This window comes from Atractosteus spatula, chromosome 20 (assembly GCF_055471065.1).
Source record: "Atractosteus spatula isolate fAtrSpa1 chromosome 20, fAtrSpa1.hap1, whole genome shotgun sequence".
Taxonomy (NCBI): domain Eukaryota; kingdom Metazoa; phylum Chordata; class Actinopteri; order Semionotiformes; family Lepisosteidae; genus Atractosteus; species Atractosteus spatula.
Genome location: NC_142725.1, coordinates 14,408,159 through 14,420,408, shown reverse-complemented (window position 1 = coordinate 14,420,408; position 12,250 = coordinate 14,408,159). Strand labels below are relative to the sequence as shown.

At 38.8% G+C, this 12,250-nt stretch overlaps 1 protein-coding gene across 2 annotated transcripts in view; it reads left to right on the top strand.

The window, feature by feature from the left end:
- The window catches only part of prkcz (protein kinase C, zeta), a 164,684-nt gene that overhangs the window by 106,307 nt on the left and 46,127 nt on the right, over positions 1-12,250 (top strand). For both annotated transcript variants that reach the window (XM_088937913.1, XM_088937915.1), the window contains one exon: positions 3,642-3,727. In XM_088937913.1, the coding sequence (XP_088794039.1) occupies positions 3,642-3,727 (86 nt within the window). The remainder of the gene's footprint in view (positions 1-3,641; positions 3,728-12,250) is intronic.

Here is a 12,250-nt window from a genome sequence, read left to right as displayed (position 1 = left end):
AAATGCAAAGAATTATTGTTATTTAAGTGTTTGTGTGCTGAAAGTAGCAAGGCAGTAGTGCTATCTTATTATTTTTATGGCCTGGGGTTTTATGGAACAGAACAGTAATAACCTTTATTTTATATAGTGCCTTTCATGGTACATCGTCTCACGGCACTGAAGAAAATAGCTTAGTTTTCTAAAAATCGAATCCTCAGCAGCTCTGTTTATTGTTGCTTTCTAGAGAGAAAGAAAGTGAGCAGGAGAGGGATGATGGGAATCATTTATGAGCTCAGTTCCTTTGATAGGTGCCTTGTATTTCTTAGCTTGTCGGTCAAGTCAGAAGCATCTCTGTATCCCTGCTTCACTGGCCTTGTTTCTGTTTAAAGGCGCCCTCCTGCCTTTTCTTGTTTCAGCAGTGTTATACGGTAGCTGACAAGCAGAATAGCTCCACTACTTTTACCACACAGTGCTGTCAGCAGTGGTGGCAGATGACTTCTCAGTCAGAGGAAGCACAGGTACAAACAGTTGGTCAAGGAATGGGAGGAAGACAGCTGAGATGAAAGATCGAGTCAGCCTGTGACTTCCCAGTGCTAAAGTGCGAAAGAGAAGTCGTAAGACAAAAAGACATATTTCATTTGTATGGTGATGGTGTTTGAGTTTTGCAACAACTGTTTGGCCAGTTCTCCTCTCTCTTTGTTAAATCAATGTTTTCTTCTCGTTATTGTTGCTGTACTGCCTAGTTACTTCTGTCTTTATTCATGCTTATTGTAATAAATTATAATTAAACTCTAATATTCAATTAAATCTACTCTTTTAAAATTAAATATTAAATATTAAAGTTAACAAGTAACATTTAATGTGGGACTTCTGAAGTAAACAGCCATGGAAAGGTTTCTTGCTGAAATATTTAAGGCTTTACTGGATATGCCTGAAGAATTTAAGTACATTCTAATTGTGATGTTTCTGGGGGTATAAATTAGATTAATTTGCATTAAATAGTCTTCTTTTTATTTTAACATAAAAACTTGAAATTGCTGAACTATAGACAAATTACTTGTCTTTAATCTTACTTCAACTTGCAAGTTATATAACTACAACATTCTTCTTTTCAAAGTCTACATTGACTTCTGAGTTGTGACCTGCAGAGTTTATACTTTTATTAACTAGCAAGGGAAAGAAAGGATAGTATCAACCTCCATTGGTTGTCCGTAGTCCTGAATGAACATGGTAAATAAGAGTTTAAATATGCATATATGTGATTTTCTGTTTTCCCTCACAGACCACACATTTTTAAAACTTTACAGGAAACAGTTAAATGCATTTTGGATGTATCCCATCAAAGTTACAGTTTCAATTATCCACAGTCCCTGCTGGACAGGTACAACAGGAATGAATGGCTGAAAATGCACATGAGTTAAAGTTCTTGTTATCCACTCAATTCCAGGCATGTTGATGCTGCTGCTGAGGACAACTAAATGAAACACAGTGGAGATCTGCCTCCACAGAGGAAATAAAACTCCACAATCCATCCAATGAGATCCATTTTTATTGATCAAGTGACTTTATATGACTTGCAGAGTGTATAGCAGATAGGAAAAGGCGATGGAACAAAAATCTATAATTGAGAATAAAGGCTGACCTTTGCTAACTGATTAATGAGTTAACAGCAGTGATTGTTATGAGTAGTATCAGTAATGTAATGTAGTGGTGATATTATTTTAGGAAGGCTTTGATTCCCTTGTCTTCTGTTTGGAGCCTCAAGGTGCCAGTTTTCTGGTCTCGTATTTCCATGCCTCACCAAAGACAAGAAGAGCAAGCACCAGTTTACTGTTTCCTGAGAATCGTTGCAATACTCATCAAGGGTGACTTAATCTGACAGGGCTGTGCTGTGAGCATGTCTGTGAAATTCTCTTGTGTGTGCATCATGTGAGTTTGAATTGCATGGGTACTCAGATTCTCTCCTGGAGGGAAATCTCCATATAACCTCTTTTCTTATCCTCGGCAGTTTTGAAGAGTATTTATATGATTGTTATTCAGCTTCGGTCTTGAGAATGACATAGATAGCAACCTTTATTTCTATTATCGGTTGTCAATTGTTATTCTTTCTTATTTTGACAAATATGTCAAATTCTTTTTTTTTTTGGCTCAACAATATAGTTTCATTTCGGGACTCTATTGTTGCAGAAGCTCTGGAAACATCATCAGTCCACCTTACTTAAAAACTTTTCGTATTTCTTGTTATGTTGTTGAATCCTTTGTTCTCTTCATGCTGTGAACATAATGTTTTTGAAGAGAATCAAAATCCTTTGTTTTCCAGGCAGAATTCCAGGCGTCTTTCAGTCATTCAGATTGTCAGAAAGTGGGGGTGGAGTTGTAGAATCGGTGCTATAGAAGGAAACAATTGTAACTGTTGAGAAACAAGACATTTTTCTCTATAATAATCTAATGCTTTAAAACTCTGGAGAGCCAGTTAATCTGCAGGTTTTCTAAGTCTCTTTAAACTCCAGCACCTGAAAAGCCTGGGGAAGTTGTTAAATGAGTCCAATTAAGACCATAATGAGCTGATTTCGGTGAATTCAAACTGGCAGACACACTGGACCTCATCTGGAATCGCTGATACAGTATATAAAATCTAATGATTACAAATAGTTTTCGGCTGCTTCCATAAAACAGAGACTGATAAATCACACCTTCCCTTTCTTTTTTTTAACCCTTTTAAATAAGACACATGTTATATAATGTAACCTGTTTACATTTAATTTGATCAGAGTAACACAGTCACATCCAGATGCCTTTAAAATAATGTACTTATGCTTTTAAACACAGACAAACAGTCCTAGAAATAAATGTTTCCTTATGCTGGACTTGCTATTGCATTCTTCAAAAACAATAAACTGTTTTATATCACTGTATACAGGGTATTACACACCCATTTGTGCTTGGTGTATGTTATTGCCGACATCATAAGAAGTGGTTCATTAATGTTTGCTAAGGACGCTTACTTTCATATTTATTAGTTTTCTTAAATATGTATTATTTTATTTCACCTGACATCATACACAAAAAAGTGTAAAGGATGGCAAGGAGCAAATAAGAAAGATAAATCCAATATTATTAAAAATATTCTCAGCTAAATGCAATGATGTGAACTAATCTGTTAAGGTTTTTCTTGTAAAGGGTTTGTCGACAATGGCTCAGCAGCAGAAAAGGAGGCTGGGGCTATTTCTAATTGTGATCCTTTTCACAATCACTACAAAAGCCCATAAACAGCTGAACAGCATGCTTCGCTACCTTCCCTGTCTCACCTGGCTTTCCAGCACACACAGACATTGTAGAATAGTAATAAGATTAGAGTCACATGGGAGAAAGGAGAGAGAGAGAGAAAGGGGAGAGGCAGAGAGAGTGTGTATATTGTGTGCGTGTGTTTCTCTCTCCCTCTCTCTCTGTGAAAACCTGACATCTTCTCTGATGTGATTGACTCTTCAGAGGACTTGAAGAATTTCACGTAGGAAGACAGCTGGACTCGAGTTGTTAATCTGCTCTCTGCCCCATCAAGTTTTTGGGGTTTACTCTCCACGACCTCTAGTCATCCCCATCGCCTCTCATCTTTTTGAGTTTTGCCATGCTGCTTCTTTACACCTTTTTCATCTCTTTCGTAGAATCAATCTACCGTCGTGGGGCCAGACGATGGAGGAAGCTCTATCGAGTGAATGGGCATCTTTTTCAGGCCAAGCGCTTTAACAGGGTGAGTATCCCATTAGGTGGGACGAGGGAGGTGAAGGGGTTAACAAAGGTTTCCCTGCTGGGCTAGCAGGAAAGCAATCGCACCTCAGCAGTCCGCATTCCCTTCGACCAAAAAAAAAAAACAAACCCAGAAATCAAAACTTAAAAAATTATCTTTCGCTGTCGTGATGTTGCATGCTTTTCCCCCTTACATCTGTGGCTGAATAATGGATGCAAAACATTTCAGCACATGCAGAACCCGTGCTGAAATGTCAAGATTTTGATGCATTATTTAAAAGTAGATGGCCTATTTTACAGATGCTTAGTTTAAGCCTATGTGTTCTTTTTTCTTTTCTCCTCTTTTCCTTGCTGTGTGCTCCTGGGGCTGGTGTTTCTAGACAATTGATTTTGGACTTAGATACTGAGTGCTTGTCTGCAGAAGCCCTTAGCGCTCATTTCATTTTAATGGCTCTGGTCCTGTTTCTGCTGTGCACACTGGCTCCTGCTCTGCTGTGAGTGGCTGCAGTTAATGTAGTTAGTCCCATTATAAGGTTAGTTTTTTTTTCAATTCGAGGGAAAGGCAAGTTCAGGCTGTTACACTCTGAACCCTGCTCGCAAGAGCGTTTTCTTTTCATGGACTTTCTCAACAAAAGTTTGGCCGATAAATGTCTTAAAAACCAAGCTCTCTTCTTCCCAACACCTTCAGAATCCTATCACTTTCACAGGGATGCACACAGAAAACATATTGAATGTTACTCTACTACCTCCAGAATGTAGAACACATAGAACCTTATATTGAAAACACTTAGGTGTTTAAATTCCCCCCTAGAAAAACAATGTGGATTTAAGCGTCTACGTGTTCTAAATATAGGACCCACATAATTAATCGCTGTACAGTACATGGGGAATGGATGTTGAAGTGATTACACAGCAGTATGAAGTTCAGCTTATTATGAGGTTTTGTAGTGTAATGTTGTACTATAATATACAATATCTTTAATAACATTAAAAATATGTAGAAAAACATAGTCTAAGTATTTGATGTATATTTACGGTTCTTCTGTTTATAAAAAATAGGTAACAGACATGAAGTTTTCAGCCTTTAGCCTGTGAGTTCTGAAATGGTTCAAACAGCAGAGAGATGTATTTATGGCAGGCATGATTGTTATTTATTCTTGAATCTCTGCTGTTATTCAGTTCTAGTCTGGGAGATCTCAGTACATTTTTATTTGTATGAAAGAAGAGGACAGTTTTGAATGAATGAGTCATAAATAAGTTATAAATAATATCATCTTGGCATCTTGTCTCCTTTGTCCAAATCAGACTTATCCAAGAAAGAAAGCTATTATTTTAAGATCTAGATAATTTGCTATTAAGCCTTTAAAGCATTGTAGGCTTGCAAATGAGAATGTTTATACTGACTGAAGGCTACCTCAGGTCTCTTTAACAATAGAGCCCTGCACAATGGCACATTTACAAGATTTTATAGAAACTCTTTTTCTTAGGTTTCTTATATCTGAAGATGAATGTGAGTAGGTCATCCACACATTTGAAGACTCAGTTGTGAAGCATGCTTCAACCTGCTTAGGTCTTCTATTGCTTTGCTGCTGAGTCACAGCTGTATGTGTCATCTGAAATGGCCTTTGGTAGTTGATAGGGCTGTAGTGTCACACTCGGACATAGCCAGATTAAATTATCTCCCTGTGCTTGGATCTTTGCAGAGTTTGTGATGGAAATAGACACATCATATCTCCTATAATCCATACACCATGGTTAAAAACCATTGTTTAAAGCAGAGCTCAAGCTATTTCTGTATTAATGTAATAATTGTGCATTACTAATTAAAGATTTAAGATTAAAGGTTGCAAACTGACATTAAAGTTGACCTGCTTTTGATACCTTTGCTCCACGTGTTTCTGCTGAGCAGGACATAAAGAGCATTTTGGCCTGTCATTCTGGGACTGAGAAACATTTGTGTAATGGAGTTAGACACCTAAATTTCGAAACTGATTGTTAGTTATAAGAGAGGTGTTTTTAAACAGCTACAAGATACACCTGTTTGTCCACAAACCCTTGCAGCAGGGAACTCAGCCTGTGGACAGAGAGAAAGGTTAGATTAATAAAGAGTAAGAAACTATTCAGCTCTTTCTCAGCTCCTTGATGAGAACAATAAATTAGATTCTGTGTTAATTGATTCCACTGGCAACATTTTCAAGGAAAAACAAGCAAGAGGTACAGGTAGCTATGTTCAGAAGTATTTCACTTGAAGCTCTAGATGGAGAAGATACCTCATCAGACATTTGAACACCAGCCTTCTTGATGTAAATCTTCCAGTGCTGTGAAAGAAAAAAATAAATGCTGTACAAAGCAGTGAAAACAAGGTGGTATTGCTGTCACGGATAGTGCAAGAGGCATTTTAACTATATGTAAAAATGTTGTTCCTTGTAAAACTGCCCCTCATTCTAAAACTCATTTTAGTTTGTTCTACAACAAAAGATATTGCTGTTATTTTGTGTTATAAAAACTGTCGATAAGTGAAAAGTAGGTCATTTTTTCTTCTTTGCTTTCTCTTTCTCTTCTTGAGGTTCTTTTTAGTTTGTTCTGACTGGAGAAACATTCAGGTGCACACTGCTCTGACAAGCCCGCTGCTGGTAGTAAGAGACACTGTGGTGAATTGTTGTGAGCAGGAACAGTGTGGAGTCTGACCCTCCTATATAGAGACAGCTCTGTTGCCATGCCAGGCAGACAGCTCCCTCACAGCCTGTCTGCATCCTGTTCTCTTGCCTTTGTGGCCTTTTTCTTGAACGATTCCCATGTGCTGCTCGAAGCCGACTCTTTTCAAAACAGGGCGGCCATTTTTTTTTATTGGACTGCAAAAAAAGAGAGGCCTTTGAGAAAAGAGCTACTTCAGCTTAACATGCTCTTGACAACATGCCTGCTGTGACTGCACACAGTTAATTGTGCTTATCTAGGAAGGGGAATGAATTTTATTTTTACTAAGGTTATTTTTTATCTCTTTTTATGTTTCCCTCTATATATACATGAGAGATTTAGTGCTCGCAAAAGTTGCAACATTGACAGAATTAGAATTTGAAGAGCTCTCTACAGAGCAGGTGCATCACAGATGCAGAAGCTATAAAGCAGTCTTTTCAGTTTTCACCCACTAGTGGGCCTTAGGCTGACAAGTAATAAGGGCACAAGAGAATCCCTTGGTTTCTTTGCCTTCTGGACCCTGGGCTCTGGCTTTGAGTTTGCACAGGGGTGTCATATAATGAAAAAACAAAGGGTGTTTTATATAATGTGGAGCCAGCTTTAACCCCAAACCTGCAGGACAGGCACTGCAGGCTTTAAAGAATATTACACAATCCACTCCATAACTCTAGTGTTCCCTCAATCACATATTTCCCTTTTCAATGGTTTCCACATTTAGAAAAATCTTTTATGCTTAATTTCATCTCATTGATCAAGATAATGTACCTTTCTACAAATTCCAAAAAGAACCACTGCTTACTTACTAGCTGACTTTGCTCTTATATTTACTCTGCCTGCCTGCATTAAATTATTTAAAAATATGGATTGTAAAGAAACATCTGTGTGTGCATAATTTGCAGTATTTAATTAACCAATTCATCAGTAGTGAAAAGCAGATGTCAGATATAAATGAAGAGCAGGGCTAGTCATGCACAGCCATGGATAAAACTGTGGCTACCTGACAGGATTGCTTATTTTGCTTGTTAAAACCATGAAGACGTATGCAATGAAGAAAAGCATTGAAGCACTGGAGTGTCAGCTTGAACATTCTCCCTCTGGCAATCATGGCTAATTCTGCATGGGATTTTTTCTTCTCATACAGAAAGCACCAGAAATTGAACTGTTCTTACCCATGATTCCCTGCAAACTCAGTCTCAAGGGGGTCCTTAACTAAAAGCAGAGGACGAAAAGTAAGTGGGACACCTGAGCCAGAGGGAGTTGCTGTTAGAAGTAAACCTATAGAAGCAGTTCTTTGAATACTCAAGGTTTGTCACTTCTCACATACGTGAGGTCCGAGCACAGGTCTGTCTCATGGAGCAGATGGATTGTACAGTCGAAAATGCTCCAGATCTCTTTTCCACAGCAAAATAAAAAGCCTGTAGGTATGCTGACATGTTTTCAAGAAGTGCAGTGTCATTTAAAAAACACAAGATTTGCTTAGCTGACATGCAGGACAGTATGCTTTTCTTCACTTTCATGCTAGAATTGTTGGGTATAACAAATCTGAAGCACCTTACTTACTTAGCACCATGATACACATTTGCAAGATTTCCTGAAGTCTGAGTTATGCATCCAACCCCCACAGAGATTTAGATAGCCCCATAGAGCCTTGACAGGGGTTTTATGATTTGGCATTCATACATGTTGTCAAACCTCCTGCTTTCAAGCCCACATCACCCCTTTCAAAGCTGTCAGAGACACGGATTTTTAAGGCTTGATTGGAGCTGGCAGGGAGCAGCATGGCCATGGATTTCAAGCTGCTTTGTTTCCCTTATTGTTGTCAGTCTGGAGATGCGGGGGCAAGCTGTAACACTGGAGGCTAAAACAGGAAGTGGAATGGTGGTGGTGGGAGGAGAGGGCCTTTATCAGAACTGCCAGTTAGGAATGATTTGCAGGGGCAGTTTTTAATATAAGTTAGTCAACTCTTTTTTTCTGCAGGTATTGTTTAATCCTGTTAGCACTGGGTCTATTTTTATGGCTCATTAGGTGGACTAAAATGTTCAGACTGTGCTATTTTGGTGGCACACTACCTCATTGTGATGGTTTTACACTAGATTTCTTGTGTTAGTACACCCAGGTGTTCAACAGGAATTATTAAGCTGTGTTATTGAGGAAAGGGGTTTGTTATACAGGGACTGTTCTTGATTAGGAGAGATCTCAAGGCTGCACCCCTTCCCATAATCGTATCTGTACATATGTCTCAGTTTCCATTCTTTTAGATCCTGTCATTTATATACTGGTTCACTTTCATTTGTAAGTATTTTGAAACCCCCAGATGGTGCAGTCTGCTGAACCTTCTTGTCATGTTGTCTTTGCTTCCCAGTTGAGCACATGACATCACTTCTGCAACTGCACATGCAAGACCAGAAGCATTTGTACTACTACAGTTATTGGAGGTGTCAATGTGCTGGATGTGTGAAAAGTAGGTTGCCCTTTGCCATGAAATATACTATGAAAGCAGCATTGTAGAGCAATTCAATTTGGAACATGCACATATGGGATCAGAGAAACCAGGTTCTCATGGTCAGTAGCTATGCACACTGTATATCTCCACATACACATGAACCATTCGGCTTATGCCAGACTGCAGAAAGTCATTACGGACACGCTTTTTCTTGACCAGATTTCTGGAGAGAAGCAAAAGCGCACACAAGATGACGTTTTTGTCATCTTCACAAGTCTTTTAAAGGGACTATTTTTCCAGTACTGTTTGCATTGGTTATTTATAGAATTGTTTTAAATGTCTTCTACATATCAGATTGAGCTCCTGTACATTATCTTTCTCGACAGGTTCCCCACAATCCCATTTCTGTACCAAATCCTATTGGTACATGATTTGGCTGATTGCCCAAGGTTGACTACAGTTAAACTGTCTAAACTGATTTTGACCAATCATGGAAATGTATGTTTTTGTATGAAAATGTTGCTCATCTCCAAAAATAAAAGCGTGTTGCTGTTCTTGAGAAAGCAAGTGAGAGGAGAGCTACTGTCTGTGTCTGTCCTCCTTTCTTTATTGCAATAAAGAAATCTCCAGCTTGGTTTACCAGAGTTGTGTGGTTTTCTGGAATGGTCTAACACGTTTGAAGAAAGGTGGAGGCCTTTGTCAAAGGGAATCTATGGGTTCAAGTCTTTAAAAAAGATGGTCTTTTTCTCCTATCCAAACTTTCATTTTACTCCAAATCAGTAATTGATTCTTCTTTGTACAAGTCATGCCTCTACAGTATGTTTGAGCTTGACACAGGCATTATTTCTAATCTGATTTACTTATGATATGAACTAATTGTGGGCCCTGATTGAGATGAAAGAGGTAGTGTTACCATATTTTGAAGGTAATATTATGTATTAAAGAGAAACTACAAACCTTGATAGGTAATTATAAAGGTCTACTTTAGTGAGAAAATGCACCATTAAGGAAAGCACTTTGTGTGTAGCTGAGTTACAGACTGAATGAGACGGGCAAATTATAATCTGATGCCAGATGCTTTCTGAATACAGTGTTTATTCTTTCTCGTTCAGGTTGATTATTGAAATCGTGAAAAATATTGCCGTATTCAGCTTTAAATCTTACTTTAAAAATAGCTGCATGCTGTGTCTCAGTGATATTGAAGAAGCAATGCTGGCCTTTACAAGCTATGCAAAGACAAATGCTCAATGAAGGCAGCAAATCAGAGTTAAATCATGTGCACAGACTCTATATCCACAGTATGAGAGCCTGTAATGTAGAATGAAGGTGAAAACATAGTGATGTATATCCTCTGGTCTGTGTGAATTGTGTGGCCATGCAGCAAGTGTGCAAAAAATAGTATGTTTTGAGTATGTAATGAGAACCAATGACGGCTTCCCATTACCAAGGGTAATGGGGCAAGGGTTAGTTTTAAAAATGTGGTACAGCTTTACTGCCAAGGGATGGGCCTGTGAATTGTGTGCTGTAAACAACATACACTACCTATACTGTATGTGAGAGGGTGAGAGCTCCTGTTACCTGGGCAGTGTGTAGATAACAGTAATTTTTCAGCAGGCAGCACGGGGTGGACAGCTCATTACAGAAATAAGATTAGCGGAATGCTATTTCCCAGCATCCACACTGCTTCAATCACTGAGATTACAGGCAATCAATAAAAGCCCTCCTCATCCCATGCTTTTACCTGCCAGCATGTTAGGTGTGCTGCCCATACTGACAGCAAAAGGAACAAGCTCTGACTGGAAACAAGTGCCAGTCAGCCCCTCTAATGGAGGAAAGTGTTGTTGTAATGAATAAACTTTCATCTTCCTTTACTGGCTTTTTGTTATGTTTAAAACACAGGCCTCAACAACTTGTTTCACGTGCAGATACTTTATTTTACAAATTGGTCAGATATGATTAAGTGGTGTTCACTTTGTGCACTAAGAGTAGTAAGTAATTTTGGCTCATGTATTTGCACTTTTTAAAAGTCAAAATAACTCTTACACTATAACATTGTTTTAGCTTGAAAAACCAAGCACAGTATTGAACCTTAATGGTGTATGTCCTGACTAGAATCTGGACTTTTAATCAGTTGCTTCATTCAAGATTACCAGTCCTCTCTCAGCAGATTAGCTCTTGTACAGTAGGTGTTGTTCCCCTTACTTTAGTTGGTGGGGGGGGGGGCTTTCAATAACAGGCACCTGAACAACTTTTCAAACACAAGCTATAATTTCTGCACAGGCTGGGCATATTGATTGTGATTGAACCACACAGGAAGGCATTGCGTGATAACATTTTAGTTAAAAAGGTTATTTTAGTTAAAGATGGCGATCACGGTGCACTAGTGTTAACCCTGAACTGTCAAAAATAAAATGCTTTGACATGAGATCTCGAGGTAGAGAGAGAGTTCCAGAGTAAGTTTCAGACAGATTGCTGGGGTGTATTACCCTGGGTGTAATGTTCCCAATGTCATCCCTCCCACCTGTTTCAAGGCCAGGAGGAATGCAGCTAACATTTCAAACATAAACCTGATGATTCTTTTCTATCTTGACAGGACATGAAACAGACAAGGGACTCATGATTCCATTTCAGAAACATTACAGATCTGGCAGGTTTATAGCACTTTGCAAGGGGATGAAACATTTTTCCCCTCACAAAGAATCTTTTGTTAAATTATACAGCAGAGGCTTTCATTAGCTTTTCTGAAATAACCAGCGCTCAGAAATTATGTAATGAGACCGCACGTTTCTGACACTCTCTCTGCTTCCAAACGAAATAGCGGTGTCTAGTTTCCCCGTCTTGATAATGTACAGTACAGTGAGGACTGGCAGGGTTCTGTTTAAATGTGAAATACAACACACATGCAAAATAAAACTGACCTGTACAAAAAGCAGTGATCGTTTGCTGTCAAGTGAAATCAAAATTTTGTTTGGCATATAAAGCATTACAGATACAAAAAAATTCGGCAGTTGAGGTATCCATGCATCAGACGAGGAATCTACTTCTTGAGGCACTCGTAACTAAATACACAAACAGTGTTGGTCTTGTGGAGGCTGGAAGGCCGGACTGGCTTCATATTTAAAAATCACTACAAGCTTAAGCACTCAATGCCACATCACATTTTATGGCTTGGCTGTGAGAGACTTCAGCAGAAAAATGTGTTTAGTACAAATCATGTCTTTCCCACTGACATTTCAATCTAGTTGTTTTGATTAGAATGGTGGTTTCGCTCTGTCTCTTGCACAACCTTTCCCCCACATTCAGCTTCCCTGGCTTGCTTTATGGAGTGGAAGGCCGGAGTAGGGTGAGGTTACGCTAGCTCTGACTCTCTTGCTGAGGTGCTGGTGGTCT